The sequence below is a fragment of the Neomonachus schauinslandi genome, chromosome 7, assembly GCF_002201575.2.
Source record: "Neomonachus schauinslandi chromosome 7, ASM220157v2, whole genome shotgun sequence".
In the NCBI taxonomy this organism is placed as follows: Eukaryota; Metazoa; Chordata; class Mammalia; order Carnivora; family Phocidae; genus Neomonachus; species Neomonachus schauinslandi.
This window is the reverse complement of record NC_058409.1, coordinates 124,297,871-124,318,243: the sequence shown is the minus strand read 5'-3', so window position 1 is coordinate 124,318,243 and position 20,373 is coordinate 124,297,871. Positions and strand designations below refer to the sequence as shown.

Sequence of the window (20,373 nt, the reverse complement as noted above, 5' to 3'; positions counted from 1 at the left end):
ATCTGATAAACCCAATTTTGGATCATGAGAAAATTCTATATCCAAAAATATAAGCCATTACAAGTCAAGATTTAATTACAGCAGTATTCTTATAAAAAAAAAAAAAAAGGAGGAGTCCATTATTTATGGGCATTGTGAATACTTTTCTTATCTAAAAGCTATCTGAAACTACTAAAAATATCTATATTTATTCATAAATATTGACCCACTGGATCAAAGTGTTACTTCCCAGTCTAGGTTTTACAAATGTTTCTGGTAACTTGGTCCTGGCAAGTGCCCTTGTTCCTCCTGGGCCCCATCATAATCACTGCACCCTGGTCTCTGAAATGTTTTAAAGAATGATGAACCACAAACCTCAGGAATTCCTGAAAGTTGCTATTAAATTAAAAACAGAGCAGCCAAATTCTTTGCAAATGACTTCTTTGATGGAAACAATTATTTCCAACCTGTATCAAGAAGGGAATTCTTTTTTAGGTGCCTGGGGAAGAGTAAACATGCCAAGTATATTAGTCAAGGTCACTTGAGGAGAACTGTTTTGTGGATTCTTCTTCTGAGCTCCTGAGTAGAACCCTCAACTCTAGTGTCCCTCAGATCATAACAATACCAGTGCAGCCATAAATCTTCCCAAAAGTGGAGCTGGTCTATCCATATATTTACTTGGTTTCAAAGAGCAGGAAGCCTGCAAAGGTAGAGAAGCGCTGGTGGTCCCCATGAAGAGCACCATTGCCCATTCTCAGCCAAACCTCATCCCCTTTAGCCAGCTTCAGTACTGCATGGTTGCTGGACGTATCTGACTTCCCCTTTGTTTCATAGCTGTAAAGAAAAAAAGGTACCAACTACTTATTCTTTGCAGTGGACAGTCACCTCTTTACCAAAGTATGTCCTCCCCTTCTCCTCCAGACTCTCATGAACTTAGACTCCTATGATTAAGTTCTCTAAATAGCATGGAACAAAAATGACATGTACCACTTACAGGATTGGATAACACAACTCTCCCAAACACCTCTCCTTGCTTCTTTCTCATTATGACCATGTGGATTGGTAATGACAATGACCAGAATGACCTTGGAAGCCAAGTGTTGTAGCCTGAGTTCTTGAAGACTATGTTGCCAGAAGCTCTCTCTCACTTGCCCCAACCTGGAACAACCACTCTGGACTGTTCCATGAGAAGAAAAGTGATTTCTATTATGTTTAAGCCATTGGGTTAATGTTATAGCAATTTAGTCTACCCTAACTTATTTAAAATTTGGTACTGAAGGATAGTTTTGCTATAACCCAAACTAAAATATGTTGCATTGGCTCAGGATCAGGCAGAGAGCACGGAGGAGACAAATATTGTGGGCTTGAAAGCTGGAGACCTATGTCGTGATGGGGCAAAACATTTAGGAAAACATCGGATAATGTGGAAAGCAGACCTTATGTCTACCAAGCCTATACCCTAAGAAAGGAAGTGACTGGGGTGCCTGGGTGGCTCAGCTGTTAAGCATCTGCCTTCGGCTCAGGTCATGATCTCAGGGTCCTGGGACCAAGCCCTGCATTGGGGTTCCTGCTCAGCGGGAGGCCTGCTTCTCCCTCTCCCACTCCCCCTGCTTGTGTTCCCTCTCTTGCTGTGTCTCTGTCAAATAAATAAATAAAATCTTAAAAAAAAAAAGTGACTGGAAAAGCCAAAATACTGCTTTTAGTAAGATGTTTCTGCAAAAGACTAGTTCAGACAAAACCTGAGATGTCTGAAGCACAGGAAGCAGAAAGGGAGAGTCTAGAAAGTTGAGGTCTAACAGGGTTGGAAAAGCCAAGTGCTTTTATACCAGAGATAGCAGAGATAGTCGATGTTGTCCTATTAAGACTTCTCATTCAATCTAATAGACACAGCCTGTGACATAACTTGATGGATTAAAAATATTGCCTTTCTACCTAAATCTATTGTTTAGGTAGTCAAGACAGAAGGGCCTGAAAACAAGGAATCAAGGAAAGAACAGGCTGAAAAACTGTCAAGAAAAGAATGTTGGGTGTGGTTTGCTAACACATATAACTGACTGGTAGCAAATGGAACAAAAGCCTGCTAAGTTTCTGAGGAAATGGTATTACCCAGAAACCCAAACCTGGCTCACAAAGGACTTGGGATGTTTGACTAAATACTAAATACTCTTAGACCTCAAATTTGCATGAGCAGGAAGTGGGCTGTGAAAGACCCCAGGGAAAGCCTACTCACTTTTTAGATGGAGACAAATAAACAAGGAAGGTCCTCCCAGAGGACAGAATTAGGGGCTAAAGAGAAAAACAGCTGAGAGGCTGACTTGATAAAAAGGATTGCTCATTCCTAAGCTTTGAGCTGGATGCATGAACTGCAGTTTAGGATGTCTTCCGTGGGGGTGGAGATGGGGAGACATACATTCTAAATGTAAAAGAATTCAACAGCTACTTGGTAGCCAGAGGAGCAGAGAAGCCTAGCTTTTCACCAGACTCCATCTCCCTGCTTCCAGAGGAGCAGCTCTACCTTTCCTTGCTGCCCTTGCCTTGGTTGAGGGGAGTTAGGGCTGGGGAACAATGTAACTGTATTCTCTGAATAGAATGTGTGATGCATAAATATCTTCACAAGCCTGTTGCTCTTTTCTCCTTCTGACTATGGCAATGACAATGACCAGGGAGAATTTGCAAGTCCGTTTTACAGGTGACAGAACTGCTTTCACCAGTCTGCATCTCTCAGAACCCAGATAGAGCACCTCCCTTCCAACCTGCCTCCACCCAAACCCTCCTCCACCCTCTCTGCCTCGCCCTTCCCCATCCTGGAGCTGGTCAAGCAACATCGAGTTCTGCAGTGTTTGAGCTGCCATATTGAGTCTCTCTCTCTTTTTAAGAATTTATTTATTTATTTGTTTATGAGAGAGCACAAGCAGTGGGGAGAGGCAGAGGGAGAGGGAGAAATGGACTCCCCACCAAGTAGGGAGCTGGACGCAGGGCTCCATCCCAGGACCCTGGGATCATGGTCTGTAACAAAGGCAGCCGCTTAACTGACGGAGCCACCCAGGTGCCCCTTGAGTCTCTTTTTTGCAGCAATTTCACCTACTTCTCTTTTTCTCTTTTGGTTTTTCAAACACATCTTCCCCACTGGAGGCCAGGTACCAGAAGAAATGGCAATCCTCCCAAGTCATCAAAAATGACAGGGATAAGATAGCAACTAGAGTTTTTCATAAATAACTCAACCACCCATTTAGTTATGGGAAAGATGTTGGCTCTCTGCTTCTTTCCCACATCCTAAGCTTATATCAGAACAAGTTGTAATATTTCTTTTTAAGATAATTTTTTAAAGATTTATTTATTTATTTATCGGGGGGGGGGCACAAGCCTGTGTGCACATTAGAGTGAGTGGGGGGAGGGGCTGAGGGAGAGAATCTTCCCAACAGACTCCCCAAGAGCAGGGAGCCCCATGCAGGGCTTGATCTCATCACCCATGAGATCATGACCTGAGCTAAAACTAAGAATTGGCTACTCAACTGACTGAGCCACTCAGGCGCCCTAAAACAATTTTTTTACAAGAAGCTCTAGGGCCAGGCATAGCCTAAAGACCCAGGTCTACTCCCAACTCTCTACCTGTCAGCTGAGGAAGATAGTAGAGAAGACCATCAATAGGGGTGAACTCTGGCCAGAGTAAGAAAATAGAAGAAAAGGCTGAGAAAGAAGGAAAGAAGTTATGAGTTAAGAAAAGAATACAAATGGGGGCGCCTGGTTCAGTCAGTTAAGCGTCTGCCTTCTGCTCAGGTCATGACCCCAGAGTCCTGGGATGGAGCCCCGCGTTGGGTTCCCTGCTCAGCGGGGAGCCTGCTTCTCCCTCTCCCTCTGCCTGCTGCTCCCCCTTCTTGTTCTCTCTCTCTGTCAAATAAATAAATAAAATCTTAAAAAAAAAAAAAGACTCTCTCTCCCTCTCCCTCTCCCCCCGCCCTGCTCTCACAAGCACATGTGTGTTCTCCCTCTCTCAAATAAATAAATAAAATCATTAAAAAAAAAGATACAAATGATTAGTTATGGGGAGTGTTGCTAGTGATTAGCTCAAGGCCTTTTATCAACCTGCTTATTCTCAAATTCATCAGATTTATTTCCTCCCAAATAGTAATTATAATCTGGCCATATATTGGTATATGGGAGCTCTCAGTGATGACAAGTCAGGTGCTATTGATTCTTACACGCTCCCTGGCATTTGCCATCCTTTGAGCAAGCCATGGTGGCACGGTTGATCCCTGTGATAGAGAAGACCACCCACCTGTACATGCTGAACACTGTATTGCCATTGTGCATGAGGTACACATACACTTCTTCAACATCCTCATGCTTCATCATGCTGAAGGTGAAGAAATACACACCTGAAAAAGGCAGGTATATATCCACATTTGTATTAATATATTGTACATCGAGGCCCGGGAGATATACCGTATGACTTCCCTTTTTTTGTTTCTATTCTATTTGGTATGTAGGCTCTTCTTCGCCTTTATTTGTATGAGTGTTCCTTTATCTGCTCTCACCTTCAAACTACTTTAAAGTTTTTTGAGACTTTCTCACTGTGGGTACTCTGTATCCCCGATAAGTGCTTACGGTGAGGTACATGCTATTCCTAGGTATCAATTAACTGTCATTAGATTAGCCCCTACCACAGGACTCTTATTAGACAAGGTACAGAGCCCTGCGTGGATGAACACACAGCCTCCGCGGCCTAACAGAATGAACCATGTGTAGCATTACAATGGATGAGTACCCTCAGCACAGAGATGTTACCCAGAGATAAGAAGTATTTTAGCAGATAAGTGTTTATCAGTTCTGAAGAAATAGTTTTAGTAATTTATCGTGTTATTCATTGTAAGTAGATGAACTTATGTACAATAAAGAGAGACTCAACTATGACTCAGCAGCATGACCTTGCTACTAAAAATAGGGATCCTTCTCATTTGTAAAGGATCAATGTATTTTAAAAGATGTGAGTTTTCTTATAAGTCTCTAGGCCACCTAACAGAAAGGAACTTAATATGACCCGATACAGTCTAAAAGATTAAAACGAATCAAAAAGCAGAGAGATGAGCAAAAAGGAAAATCTTCCCAACTCCAAATGATGTGGGATTTGAGAGTGCATTTTGGAAAGATGAATGAATATACATCATCAAGCTTTTATGGATTTCCATGCTACATTTTTAAACTAGTGACCTTGTCTTAGTCCATTTGAGCTGCTATAACAAAACGCCACCGAATGAGCAGCTTAGAAACAACAGTAATTTATTTCTCGCAGTTCTAGAGGCTGGAAGTCTGAGACCAGGGTGCCAGCACGGTCAGGGGAGAGTCTTCCTGCAGGTCACAGACTTCTGATTGTATCCTCACATGGCAGAAGGGGTTACGGGACTCTGTGGGGCCTCTTTCATGAGGGCACCAATCCCATTCACGAGAATTCTGCCATCATGAGGTAATCATGATAGGCCTTTGGGCCCTACCTCCTAATACCATTAACTTGGGCCTTAGGTTTTCAATGTATGAATTTTGGAGGGACACATTCAGACCATAGCAGCAGGCCTTGTAAGAGAAAAAGCCAGAAACGTCTTTAAAAAAAAAAAAAGCATGGCACAGTCCTATGCTTTTTTTCAAATGTGCAATCAAGTAAGATAGAAGCTGTAAGGGTACCATGTTGACCACCTGCTTCTGAGTCAAGTTGAACCAAGTGAAGAAGTGTGATTATGCTTCACTTAGTGCCAGGCTTGCATATTCAATACACTGGGAATGAAAGAACTGGTATAAAAATCAGTCATATCCATTCATATGCCTAGAGATTGGTTCACAGATGAAAAGTAAAGGCAGATTAAAATTAAAGGACTTGAAGAAAGTAGTTTATGGTGTTTAGGTTTTTATATTTTACAAAACGTATTAGACACACACACATACACACATGATACACGCATGTGACAATTTTTAATGCCTCAAGAAGATGAAGCTGGAATCAAAAAGGCAGGAAAAAGTATTGGTTCTCCTGAAACAATGATGGCTGCTATACAAAATAGATTGCAGAAGCATGTTAGAAAGAGCAGACTAAGGGGCACCTGGGTGGCTCAGTCGTTAAGCGACTGCCTTCAGCTCAGGCCATGATCCCAGGGTCCTGGGATCGAGCCCCGCGTCGGGCTCCCTGCTCCGCAGGAAACCTGCTTCTCCCTCTCCCACTCCCCCTGCTTGTGTTCCCTCTCACACTGTCTCTCTCTCTCTGTCAAATAAATAAATAAAATCTTAAAAAAAAAAAATCCCATAGACAGTGTGCCCACTTATTGCCTGATTGCCTAACACAAGTCAGACTGTTCCCAATGCCACCCCACCTTAGTACAGCAATGAGAAGGAAAAACAGTGTTTAAATTTATATTTAAAAATATAATTCAAAGAAACTTTTCAGGGCAAAAAGAAGGCTTACATCCACATATTCAAAGGACAGCGGGAAAAGTCTACCCAGAATGATCAGCTTGTGGTGGCTGAAAGTAAGGAAGTTGTAGGGGCTGAATGATGACCCCCAAATCGGCCCAATTCCTAAAATCTCCAGGAGCTGCAAATGGTACCTTATATGGCAAAAGGGACTTTGCAGGTCTGATTAAATTTAGGATCTTTAGATGGGGAGATTATCCCAGATTACCCAGGGGGGCCCAAGGTGATCACGCTGCCCTTGAGAGCCAAGGAGGTCAGAATCTGCCAGGAGGTGACGTGACCATTGAAGTAGAGACTGACATGATGTGGCTGACAGAGAGGGAATGTCGACAGCTTCTCAAAGTTGCAGGAGGCGAGGCCCTCAAGCTTCCAGAGGAACCAGCATTGTCTATACCTTGACTTCAGCCCAGTCACACTGATTTTGGACTTCTGACCTCCAGAATTACAAGAGAATAATTGTGTGTCATTTTAAGCCCCTTAGTTTGTGGGAATTTATTAGAGCAGCAATAGGAAATGAATACAGAAGTGCTCGAGAAATTTTTAAAATTCAAATAAAAAAACTATTCAAAGGATCAGGTCCTCCTTGGGGTGGTGGTGAGAGGAGGGCACCGTTATGACACATTTAAACTGTGAGAATTATGATCTAAAGAGTTTTAAAGTCAGAGGTAACTATGTCCTCTGAGGGATTATTTGCTTCAGTTCGAATCAGAGTCAAAAATCTTAGTAATCATAGAAGTGTATTCATCTGGGACGGCTGGGTGGCTCAGTCAGTTAAGTGTCTGCCTTCTGCTCAGGTTATGATCCCGGGGGGGGGGGGGGGGGTCCTGGCTCAGCAGGGAGTCTGCTTCTTCCTCTCCTCCGGGCTCGTGCTCTCTCTCACAAATAACAAAATAAGATCTTAAAAAAAAAAAAGTGTATGCGTCTTTTTGAATTCCAATTAATTTACTTTGAAATCCAACAGAAATCCGGTTAAAACCGGAATCAGAAAGAATTCTCAACTCTCTTAGTGTCTTCCTTTCTTTGTTTCCTCTTCCTTCATTTTCCTTCCTCCCCCATTCCCTCACCTCTTTCCTACCTTCTTTCTGTCCTTCCTTCTAGATTGCTAGTTGAATAATTCAGTCATTCATTTATTTTTACATCTCACCTGATACTGGGGCCCCGAATCTACCAGTCATAACATCAAAGAAGTTTCCAATGTTCGTCTCCACGCTGCTGAAGATAATCCCGCTGTTCTGATTGCTGAAGTGGGTTGCCAGAGAAGCCATGAATGCAATCTAAGGAAAGTTAGTTAATAGGAAATTTACCTTAAAGAAATGGGGTTTTTATAAAAGTAAGTTTAGTTCAATATTATTTGTAACAACTAGATCAGAAATAAACAGAAAAAAATTAAATAAATCATGGTAATTTCTAACATTTTATGCTATGAAGCCATTAAAATGATAGTATATATCAGCAGTTCTCACCTTGTGTTTCAAAATGTTTTTTGAAATATTAAAATTCTATTACTGGGAAAATTTGGATGAAATCTACTTATAGCTGTTAAATGCTATTAAATGCACATTAGCATATTAAAGGATCTGAGTAGGCCTGTAGCCAAATAACCTTTTAATTTTGTTCACTCTGTGTTATTTTTTTCTCCAAAAGAACTGTGATATTATGATTTGTAATAAATATACATTTAGTCTTTGTCCCAGTTTTTGGCACAGAGTTCCCCAAACCATTGGAATATCTTGTTTAGGGAGAGCAAAGGGTCTTTTGTTATGTTAAGGAGGTGACTTTTGGAAAGCCCCTAGGTAACCTAAAGATAGGGGCTCATTGCCATTGGAGCCAACGCTGGGATTAGAGGGTTGAAACTTTCAGTCCCACCCAACATCAGGAAGGGCGGAGGGGTGGGCGGTTGAATTCAATCACCAATGGCCTGTGACTTAATCAATCATGCCTGTACAATGAAGCTTCCATAAAAACTTAAAAGGAAGGGGTTCAGAGAGCTTCTAGGTTGGTGAACATGGGAAGTGCAGGAGAGTGGTACTCAGTCTTTGAGAGGGCAGGGAAGCTCCGCACCCCTTTCCCTAAACCTTGCCCTATGCATCTCTTCCATCTGGCTGTTCCTGAATTATACCCTTTTACAAGAAACCAGTGATTGAGTAAGCAACATGTTTCTCTGAGTTCATGCTGGCAATTACTTGAACCCCAGGAGGGTTCATAGCCTCCCCTTCATAACCGGAATGTCAGAAGCACAGATGACAATCCAGACTTAGAGTAGAGTCTGAAGTTGGGGGTGGCAGTCTTGTAGGGCTGAGCTTTTAAGCTTGGAATCTGATGCATTCTCCAGGTAAGTAGTGTCAGAATTGAGTTGAATTGTAAGGACACCTAGCTTGGGGGTGTGGGAAAACCCCCACACTGGAATTGTACCGCTATTAGACAGTCACATTTGAAAATCAATGTCAATCCCCCGTCCACATGAGTCATTGTAACTGAGTGTGAGTTAGATCAATAAATTCTTGGGGCACCTGGGTGGCTCAGTTGGTTAAGCGACTGCCTTCGGCTCAGGTCATGATCCTGGAGTCCCGGGATGGAGTCCCACATCGGGCTCCCTGTTCAGCAGGGAGTCTGCTTCTTCCTCTGACCCCCCCCCCATGCTCTCTCTCTCTCTCTCATTCTCTCTCTCAAATAAATAAATAAAATCTTTAAAAAAAAATTCTTTAGCTTCTTGGGATTACCAGTCTTCAATGAATGGGAATTTTAAGGGAGGGGCTGAGAGAGGAGAGAGGGAATAATTTGAAGTTTGGAAGACCCAGGGGAAAGCAGGCTTAGGAGAATCAACACGGAAAGGATTTGGACAGTCAGAAAGACAGCATGAGGGCTGTGGACTCGGAAGGAAGGGGAAGGAGAGGGATGACCCCGGAGGAGGGATTTCAGAAATGGGAATGAAGGGGCCTGGAAGTCACCCTTCTTTATAGGCTGCCTGAAACCAATCATTCCTCCTCTGTAATGCCTCCTTTAAAACAGGTGAATGTAGGGGGTGCCTGGGTGGCTCAGTCGGTGAAGCATCTGCCTTCAGCTCAGGTCATGATCCCAGGGTCCTGGGATGGAGCCCTGCATCGGGCTCCCTGTTCAGAGGGGAGTCTGCTTCTCCCTCTCTCCTCAGTGGGCAGTCTGCTTCTCCCTCTCTCAGCTCATGCTCTCTCTCTCTATCTCTCAAATAAATAAAATCTTAAAAATAAATAAAATAAAATGTGTGAGTGTAGTTCTCCCAAATTATTACATTGTGGTTTTAGGGTAAAATAATTGATGGAGCATTTTAATAATTGCCCAGGGTGTGCTCCATCAGACTGGCTACTCCAGGGCCCCCTGGCCCTTGTATAACCATCACAGGTTTAGAGTTAAAGTTTCTAGATTTGGGGATGTTAATCATCCCTCTCATTAGACACCTTTAACCTGGCCAAGCGGCATCTGTCTTCTTTTCTTTGTAAATTTTTGCCGGCCCATTAATCCCAGGTTGCTAAGATTATTAAACAGCATTCCTTTACAAGTGACAAAACCTCAAAAACAGTTTGAGAAACACAAAAGACCTCTCAGGTTATAACTTAGAAAACTCGAGGCCCAGAAAAATGATGGAATGTATCCGAGGTCAAACAACCATCAGATAAGCCCAAATAAAAGGCAAAGTTTTCCCCCAATTGATCTTTGAGAAAGAGTCTCTGTATTCTGATTCTTTAAAAGTCTCTCAGGCTATGGTATATTCTCTCAATTACACACAGCCCCCAGCTGTGTGAAATAATATTTCAACTTTAGATGCTGCCGTAGCAATCTGCTTTCAGTAGAAACCATACTTCAGATTTTGAATTTGGATCTTTTCCGGGGCTATCAATAGGCAATAGACCCTTTCTTGTGATGCTGGGCAGGGGCAGCGGGCCACAGCCCCCAGTCAGCCACACCGTTGAGAGCGTCAGCAACTAATGATACACTTAACAACCATTATAATTAATAATAAACACTAGCTTTCAATGTCAATAGAAATCCCTTGGAAAAATCAATTTTAAAAACATCAGCCAGGAAATAAAGAAATAACCAAGACTTAGTAATTTTCTTGGTGACCTAACCTTGCATTTGCAAGTTTTAGATGTTATTGGCGACAAGAATTTTGAACATCACTTAAAAGGGAAATAAACAATAGACAAATGAACACATAAGCTTAGGATAAAATATTCAATTATAGCCTCATAAATAGATTCAAAACATGTTAAGCTGAAATAAATATAATTTAGTCTAAACTAGGATGGATGACTCAAAAATAAAATGTCTTTAGCGATAAAGAAGATGCTGATGAGAAAAGTTTATTTCTTTTTTTAAAGTTTTTTTTTGGGGGGGGGGGGCACCTGGGTGGCTCAGTCGGTTAAGCAGCTGCCTTTGGCTCAGGTCATGATCCTGGAGTCCCGGGATCGAGCTCCGCATCAGGCTCCCTGCTCAGCAGGAAGTCTGCTTCTCCCTCTGACTCTCTCCCCTCTCATGTGCTCTCTCTCTCTCTCTCAAATAAATAAAATCTTTTAAAGATTTTATTTATTTATTTTTGACAGAGAGAGAGAGAGAGCACAAGTAGGCAGAGAGGCAGGCAGAGGGAGAGGGAGAAGCAGGCTCCCCAGTGAGCAGGGAGCCCAACTCGGGCTGGATCCCAGGACCCTGGGATCATGACCTGAGCTGAAGGCAGCCACTTAACCGACTGAGCCACCCAGGCGCCCCAAGAGAAAAGTTTAAATAAAAACTGTGCCACAAGATCTTGAGTTGATAGAGAATAATACTTATATATTAATATCCATATATATGATTTAAATTGGTAAATGTAACAAAGTGAATAAATAAAATATTTGAGGTAGACACATTCCATTTATATATTTGAGTTACCAAAACCCTTTTTATTTAACATCTCTTCCAATTTGGAAAATGGGACATTAGCTGATACTCAGGGCTTCTGTGTATTTAGTCTAAGAAGGGAGCTGAATTTCAACTTCTTGGGAATGATTTCAAAATGCTCTTTGAAGAGTACAGGCCGCCTGCCAATGCCCTGCAGTGGGGTTGAGCAAAGCCAGCCTCGGGCATGCGGGCATGTGGGCCAGCAGCCATCAGTGAGGATGTGAAGAGGCGCTCGGGCCTTCTGCTTCCTGGACTTCAAGGGTCTGGGCAGTTTAGAAGTCCCATGGAGATCTGCCCAAGGTGACTTACCTGCAGTTCTGGCGGAATCCCCGGGTAGCCCTTTTCTCCCTTGGGGCCATGCTGCCCTCTTTCGCCTCGTGGCCCCAGGTCACCTTTGTCTCCTTTCTCACCTTTGGCCCCTTCATGGCCAGTGGCTCCATTATTGCCATTGTTCCCATGGTTTCCTTAAATCACAAGCAGAAGGCATCATTGGAGAAAGCCCCCATCACTCACACTGACCATCTATTGTTATACAAATGCAGACCCTTTTTTTTTAAAGATTTTTTTATTTATTCATTCCAGACACAGAGATACAGAGAGAGAGAGAGAACATGAGTAGGGGGAGAAGCAGAGGGAGGGGGAGAAGCAGGCCCCCCGCCGAGCAGGGAGCCCGATGCGGGGCTCGATCCCAGGACCCTGGGATCATGACCTGAGCCGAAGGCAGACGCTTAATCATCTGAGCCACCCAGGTGCCCCAGACCCTTTCTTCGAAAATGTTCACTCTCAATTGCAAAAGAAGACCATTTGAAACAGTCCCAAACACAGCCAAGGAGGCATCATCAAATGGGTTCTCTTACATGGGACACTGAAGACAGCCTTAGCTACTCAAGTCTCCAAAGCCTGTTTTTCCTATAAAGCAAGAGTTGGGTGAAAAATTTTGAGGACTGATGATCACAGTATCAATTATAATAGCAGAGATTAGAAACAAACAATACTGGAAGAGCTCAATTAAAAAAATGGCACATCCCAGTAAATAATGTTACATCATCACAAAAAAAGAATGCTAAAGGAAAATATTTAATAACATTTAATAATGTTCACGATACTTTCAGATAAAAAAGTTATGAATCAGTAGAGACAGTACAATATTATGTGTAAACAGTACTTATATATTATGTAAAAATATTTCCAGTGGTTTTGTTTTTTTTTTCTGAATGGATGAAACATGAGTGGTTTTGTGTCCTGCTATGTACTTTTTCGTCTCTTTGAATTTTTCTGTAAAGGATGTGCACTACTTTTATCACCGAGGGAGATGTAAAATCACTGATACAAATTGTAACAATAATTTTGAAAGCAAGATTTAGATAATGATTTCAACTCAGCACTTTGCCACTAAGAGACAATTTCTACAACTCTCCCTTTATTTTATATGTGTTGAATTTCACACCCTGTCGCAGTTTATTTTGCATGCTACCTTTGGTCAGGTATTATACCAGGTTTGCAAACTCTCCAGATAATTGAACTTTGACTGTGTTTGCAAGTTAATGGGCCCAAAAAAAGCCATTTTGATTGGGAAACATTTAGTCAAGGCCAGCTTGTTCTGTACCCTCAAAAGAGTTTATACTTCAGAACCTTTTAAGAGGATGAATATTCTCTACCCCCAATCACTGCACCTGCTGGAGCCACCCTTAATATTCCATGACATAGACTCCAAGACAGTAATCACGGTGTAAAGTCTAACAGAATGTTTTCTCACGTTAAATTTGGTTTCATAAGAGAAGCCACTCAAAAGTATATTAAAAAATCAAAACTCGGTGAACCTGGGTGGCTCAGTCGGTTAAGCGTCTGCCTTCAGCTCGGGTCATGATCTCGGGGTCCTGGAATCAAGCCCCACGTCTGGCTTCCTGATCAGCGGGGAGTCGGCTTCTCCCTCTCCCCCCTGCTCCCGCGCTCTCTCTCTTACTAGCTCTCTCTCTCTCTCAAATAAATAAATAAAATATTTTTTAAAAAATTAAAACTCATTTGATAAATGTTAACATCACTGAGGGTAAGTGAGAGAAGAGCAAGTGGACTTCTGTCAAATCCTGAGAAAAAGTCCTACCCCCAGTAATTAACCTGTAAAGAGGAAAACAATTAACCCTCAGATGGATTTGGGAGTCCTAAGACAGAGAGGATCTGGGCTACCCTTTCCTTGGCTGACCCCAGACACTAGCCAGTTTTCAGAACCTCCCATGCCTGGGGCACACGCTGTAGGGTAGGGTGTCTGAATGGAGCCTGACATCGTTTCCCATGCCGCCATGTGGTGCTGGAGCCCAAAAATGTTCCCATGAGCCCAAGAGAGGCATGAAAGTCAACCAAGAGATAGCTGAACGTGGACAGACCCTGAGACTAAGGGAAGAAAAACTTAGCTAGACGCAGAATCAGACGTAAGGCTGCGTAGTTCAGTGAACGGCACTGTGGAGACGGCTATAGCCAGCCCAGTAGGCGCTCCTCTCCTCCCCACCTTCACTTCCTAAGTTCCCTGAAAGTTAGATAGTGTGTTGCATGAAGTGCGTTGTGGCAGAAACGCCCAAACAAGAGTATGTCCAATAAGATCCCATGATTCTGTACTCCACGCTGGTGAAGACCCTCCCCCTCTCTGCCACCAACAGTGAATCTGGTGCCCCAAGATGACGAACACCTGTGGGATGCTGCAAGCTGGATAAATAATAAATACTATAGAGTTTATGGTATATTGTTCCACCTAATTGGCTCTGTAAACCCAGTTCTCGCCCAAAACTCTTGGATTTTCCATGCACACCCTTTGGATCACACACAGTGAACCCAAATTATTTCGATTCGCCCTGGCTCTGATTTTGGCACAGTGCACAATTAGACTGGCAACAAACAGAGCATTTCTCTCATCCTTACCTGGAATGCCAGGGGGGCCAGGGGGCCCCGGGGGACCTTGGTAGCCTCTGAAGCTGTATTCTCCATGGCAACACTTGCTGCAGTCTGGGGGCAGTCCTCCGGTTTGTGGAGACTTTAAAAAAGATAGAGAGAGAAGCTTCAGAGAATGGTACTGGGGAGTCATTAGGACTTGTGAATTTCCCTTGGTCTCGTCTTTTGGGTAAGTTTAACTCCAAACAACCTACGATAGCATCAGAAAAGCTGGTGTGGGGTGGGGGCTTGAATGGCATGCTAGCTAAAGAGAGCCAATGACCAAAAGGACAAGGAAGCCAGAGGGTCAAAAGAAGGGCATGCTCTTTGGAAGGAGTGTGGTGTTGGCAGGGGATGGGGCAGTGTTTCTGGGAAGTACTGTCTTGAGGCTACTGGTGACGGCCAAGGAGGAAACCCCTTCAGAGGTGGACTTGGAGGCAGCCCTCTCATTCCCAGCTGCCAGGAGCCTCCCCTGTCGCTCCTTTGAGTAAGTGACCCTCAAATGGTAAGAACAATCAACTTCCAAGATACTTATTAAGAATTTCTATATTCAGGATATTGGGATAAGAATTCTTAGAAATTTTGAGTCAAAATGCCACTCATCCCGTCACAACACACTTAAACTGCCTTAGGACGTGGAGGAAACAAAGTATTCTTTAGCCCAGCAAATTACTATTAAGTATCTACATCTTGAAACAACTTTAACTCCCCCTTAAGCAGTATTTAACCTCAGGTCCTGTTTCACATTTTACTTCAAAATTCTAAAAGATTATCACATCGTTCGAACCAATATTCAGTGAGTACTTAATGGGTACTCAGTGTACTCAAATGTGACACTGAGGGGACTTGCTTATTTATTTAAAGAAAAATTTCTAAAATGTGTGCTTACTGTTGAGGAGCTACAGATCTAGTACAAGAGCTAGATTCACTGATAAAATTTAGAGTGATACTAAACTGGTAACTTGCTTTTTGATTATGTAATATAAAATATTTATGGAAATTTTCCATAATTATAATTATAATTAATAGTTATAATGCAAAGGTCTGTTGAAAACAGCGTATTATTTCTAAAAGATTCTAAAGAAAGGGAAGGAGCAAAAGAGGGAGGGATAAGAGCGGAGGGAGAAAGGAAGGAAGAATTTGAAATTCAGGTTTTCTCTATTGCTAGAAATCCAAGCAGAAAAGTGGGTCAAGTCTTCCATTGCTGCACATTTAGACTTCACTATTTTTTGTTGTCGTTTAATCAAAAATGGGCTTGGACGTTTTCCTCACTCCCTCATTCCTTTTCCTTTAAGGCCTCCACCACGCTCATCAGGGAAAATGCAGGCTATCTGTAGTCTGAGCATTCTCTTGCAACACCTCAGAGCCGGAGTCTCAAGTGATCAGGGGCCACAATGTGGAGCTAACTCTTGTCTAGTCTTCTGCCCACCAGACCCCACACTGGACAGATACGGGAGTCTGCAAAAACCTTTGGTAAAACTGGTGGAGGAAAAGAAAATCAGCTAAAGCAAGTGGTCTGGGACAAGGAACTTCAGACACTTGGAAAGTCAGACACCACAGCACCACCCCACCTTCTAATCCAAGGACGCAATCTGAGAAGTAAGTATTTCATAATTTCCTGGTATGATTTTGCTAATGTGAAATACAGTTTTTTTTAAGTTCCAAGAAATCCAAGGCTCTGCCAATAATGGGCTTTGAGGGAGAAGGAGGGAAAATTCTGAAGCGGGAGCCATTTGAAAATAGAACTGAGTTCCTGGGATGCTAAGAATTTTAGGAACATGTCTGTCCTGGCATCAGAACTCCTATCTCAGTTCTGTGTGGCTTTAGTGATGTCACTCCCCCGCCCCACCCCCGCATCATTTTTCTTGTCTACTAAATTAGGGCACTGGGTAAAATGGCCAGGAAATTTCTTGCCAGCTCTAAGAGCAAGCAAAGATACTAAGGTCTTTTCTAAACCCTCAAATAATGGTTTAGAAAAGTCTGGTGTCTGAGTGTGAGAAGTTAGCTCCAGGAGAGCGGGCTGCTCGGGGGTGGTGCCCAAGCTACTTGGGAACACTTCGAAAGCAGAGAGCTGCCACCCCAGCAGGGAGAATCTTCTGATTCCTACTAGTTGGTCATGTCCTGAGAGCCCGCCTACAACATTCACATGTTCCTCTGGCCTGGTCCTTCACAATACAGTCAAATGGAATAATGCTTGCAAGCCTTTTGAGGGACCCTTAGAACAAGTTAGACAGGATGTGTTAATTCAGAAGTTATCACCTAGGTAAGGGACAATTACACGCTAGGGAGTCACTACATATACCCTCTTAAGTTTATCAACCCTTTTCTCATAATCAGGTCAAATGTGAAAGCTAAAGGAGAATGAGCAGCACGGGAGGAGGGAGGGGTCTCTAAGACAAGTCCCAGCCCTTTTGTGGATGGAGGCCATGGGGCAGCTACTCAGGTTCGGCTCTGCTGTTAGCGAGTGACTTCTCAGAAAGAGGGCCCACAGCTCCTTCTTTAACCGAAGAAAGAGAGAAGAGAAAGGAGAAGGGAAGTGGGAAGAAGGGGAGGAGGGAGTCCAGGAGGAGGAGGAGGAGGAGGGGAGATTGATAAAGGAAGAAACTGCCTAGAAAAGAGAGCCCAAGTCTGCTCTCCCCCCAGTCTCTCTGCACACTCTACCCACCACGAAGCCCATGGCCAGAGTGCTCTTTCTAGAACATATGCCAGACCACCTCACTGCCCTGTTGTGAGCAAACAAACACAACTTTGGCAGGCAAACTAAGGTCTGAGCTCCTTAACCAGCCAACAGAATCTTCCAGGCTGGCACTGAGATCATCCTGTGTCTTCCTTCAACAGCTCAGGGGCTCCAGCTGCGCCCATCCCTCCCAGGCTCTCTCATCTCTTTGCCGTCCCACATAGTTTTAGATTTTATGTCTTTTGTGGATAATGATCCTTTTTGCCTCACTTTTGGGATCCACTGCAGCGGCCACCACCACTCTGGCACTTTCTCCCCAACTGCCTTTTGTGCAGAGATTTTGTTTACCACACGGTATTCAATGATCTGTTCATTTGTCCCCACGAGAGCCCTTCAGAACTGTCCGGAGATAGGCTTGGGCTTATTTATCCCCATCCTAAAGCTTGGCACATACTAGAAGCACAGGAAATCATAGGTGAAACAACAAATGAGGAAAAAGAAGAATTAAAACAAGAGAGGCGGGGAATGCAGGGAAGAAGGGAAACACAGGAAAATCCTAAATGCAGTGAGTCTCCATACCCATTGGCAGAGGAGCCGTATTGAGGATCGCCAGAATATCAATGATTCTAAATCTCCTCAGGATCTGCTGTTGGGGGTTTGTCTGAAAATACTTCAGGAGCCCAGGAGGGTTTGAAAGCCCACCCCCTCCCCACTGCCACTTCAACAAAAGAAAGCCAGGAAGTGACTTCCTGCCCCTCTCATCTGACTCCAGCATGTTGGCTGCCTACTCAAAGGTAGGGCGAAGTAGAAATGTAATTTGGATTCCAGTGACCTGCTGGGTGTTGGTTGCCAAGAAATAACAACAAACAACAGCCTACATCTGCCTTCTGCTGCGTCTGGGAGCACATACTGTGAAGGCCAGGGAGGGCCCAGCAAAGATCCCACCCACTGAAATGGAAAGTCCAGGTCAAAGCCTGGATGAAAATGAAAATATCTTCACCACAAGGAAATACAGAGGACCATGAGTCACCCTCCAGCCAAAAGATTATCAGATGAGGGGTGCCTGGCTGGCTCAGTCAGTAGAGTGTGTGACTCTTGATCTTGGGGTTGTGAGTTTGAGCCCCACGTTCCACTCCACGCTTAGCCCCAGAGTCTACTTAAGACTCCCTCTCCTTCTGCCCCTGCCCCCACCCCGCGCACTCTCTTTATCTCTTTCTAAAATAAATAAATAAATCTTAAAAAAAAATAAAAGGATTGTCAGATGAAAGGACAATCTCTAAAAGTGGGCTTTGAAAAATAAGTATTTGGAGGTTATTATTTCTTTTGTGGCTCCTTAAAGAAACAATTTTTTATTTTTTAAAAAAAGATTTTATTGATTTATTTGACGGGGGGGAGGGGGAGAGCACAAGCAGGGGGAGGGGCAGAGGGAGAGGGAGAAGCAGGCTCCCCGCTGAGATCATGACCTGAGCCCAAGGCAGACGCTGAACCCACTGAGGCACCCAGGTGCCCCAAGAAACAATTTTTTCTTGACACGGTCTGACAGAACAGTCTGGGCGACTGCACTGTGCAGCTGAGTTAGAAATCCCAGCTCAGCCCCAGAACTCTAGCTGATCGTGTGTGGGGTTTCAGTCTGATCATATCGCCAGTCTCAACCCAAACTTTTCAGTCTGTGAGAGGCCAGGCTTGGATTTCACCTGCATGAACATTTCCAGGGCCTGTTGAATGCAAAGACACAGTGAATTCTTGTTCTAAAACCTCTTCGTTCAAAGCTCTTGTAATTCAAGGTAACTCTTCTTGCCCCCTTCCTCTGATTTCAGCATGCCAGATGCCGAGAAGGTAAGTCAATATCCGTTTTGTCTGTTCTTAATGTTTTAAATGAAATTGAATTTCACCAATTTGCAATTCACTACATTGAAACCTGACCTCACTCCAAAAATCCCCCAAAAGAGTTAAAAGATGTTTCCTTGGGCACTGAGTTCACACCCAGGGAAATAAATCAAGTCCTCTGTGATTATCAGGCTTTAAATCACACAATGAAGTTTTGCTTTTAATACACATGCAGTCTTTTTTGTTCTAACTCTATGGTTCACAGGCTGAACATAGAGGCTTAGCAACCTAGACTACTATAAATCAAATAAACAAGCCTGGCATGAAATGTCACAGTCAACTAACACATCAAAGTGAAAAACTCAAAAGGCAACTTCTCCCTGCTGGGAAGCATTAAGAAAATCCAACTCTCTTAGGATCTGCAAATGATTGTCTCCAGCGATCCGATCCGTCTTATCTGCGTGCTCAGCACTTTTCACACCAAGAGAGCAAGAAAGAAATCAAGTCAGAGCACAGCAGGGAGCTGGCTGCTCTGTTCTCCTTGACCCCGGGGGACACCGTGTCCCCCCACATCCTCTGCTGATTTCCTAACAGAGATCGGCAGTAGTCCCCTGCCAGGACCCCAGAGCAACCCAGAAAGACCCCCACAAGCAGCACAGCAAACTTCTCGAAAGCATTGATCCTAAGAATCGCAGCTGAAAAAGAACCACAAAACTCGTTAAGCTTTCACAGTAATCCTTAGAAGAGAATTCCGAGTACCTGGCCCCAGAATGGGGTGATCGGGGCTAGGTCATCTACCTCGGGGTGTGGTAGCTCATCTGGTCTCAGGGGTTTTAGGTCTGTAGAAGGGTTATTATCCACAGTCCCAGTTTTAGGATGGCTCCGCTCTCTCACTTTCTCCCTCCTGGAGCCGCTACGGCCAGTCTGCTGGTGGCTTTGCACTATTCTCGCCACTACTTTATTAGCTCTTCCGCTCACCTCCATGTATTCATCTTGACAGAGGCAAAATGGGAGGAAAAGCAAAGCCAGCAGGTGCCAAGAGACGAGCTGCCTCCCAAGCATGATTCTCAACAGAGCCCCAGAGCCTCCTGGAGAGCACGGCGGGGCTTCTCAGGCAAATGCCACGGCTGGAGAGGCGAGCTGCCGCCGGCTGGGCTCTTTTATACTTTGGTGTGTAATAAATAAGGCTGCAGGCATGCCAGAGGGAAGCAGTCCTCCTCCCCAGGCAGGACAGCCCCCATTCATCACTCCCCCCTCCCACCCAGGCAACTGGGTTGATACGTGCAGCTCCCAGTTGGTGGGGTTCATAAATGTCACACCTTGGCACGTTTGTGTTAAAGTGTGAGGGAAACATACACAACCAGCTGGAAACAGAGAGCATGTGTCCAGAGGTTTGCTTTCGTGATTAGACATGTGCCTTCGCGGTCTGAGATGCTTTTGGAAAAACCTGCCCTCAGGCTTGCCAGGAAATTTGGGCTTCACTGCATCAGTTCTGTCTGAAATGGCCAGGCGGACTAGTTCAGGGCAATCCGGAGAGCTCATGCACTCTCGCTGTACAGCTAATGCTTCTCCACGCTGGTCCGCTTAAAGGAACTCATTCCTCC

The 20,373-nt window shown here is 44.0% G+C and overlaps 1 protein-coding gene across 3 annotated transcripts; it reads right to left on the bottom strand.

Annotated features, from left to right (window-relative positions):
* Positions 1–287: 287 nt before the first annotated feature.
* On the bottom strand, positions 288–19,975 carry C1QTNF3 (C1q and TNF related 3). 3 transcript variants are annotated; one of them, XM_021696076.1, is made up of 6 exons: positions 19,568–19,975; positions 14,257–14,368; positions 11,656–11,810; positions 7,580–7,709; positions 4,256–4,355; positions 288–813 (listed from the first exon to the last, which is right to left on the bottom strand). In XM_021696076.1, the coding sequence occupies exons 1-6, from the start codon at positions 19,829–19,831 to the stop codon at positions 654–656; spliced, it is 921 nt and encodes a 306-aa protein (XP_021551751.1). In that variant the 5' UTR covers positions 19,832–19,975; the 3' UTR covers positions 288–653. The 3 variants fall into 3 exon arrangements, with proteins under 3 accessions (XP_021551751.1, XP_021551745.1, XP_021551759.1); XM_021696070.1 differs by having other exon boundaries at positions 19,529–19,831; XM_021696084.1 differs by having other exon boundaries at positions 19,748–19,831.
* Positions 19,976–20,373: the final 398 nt, after the last annotated feature.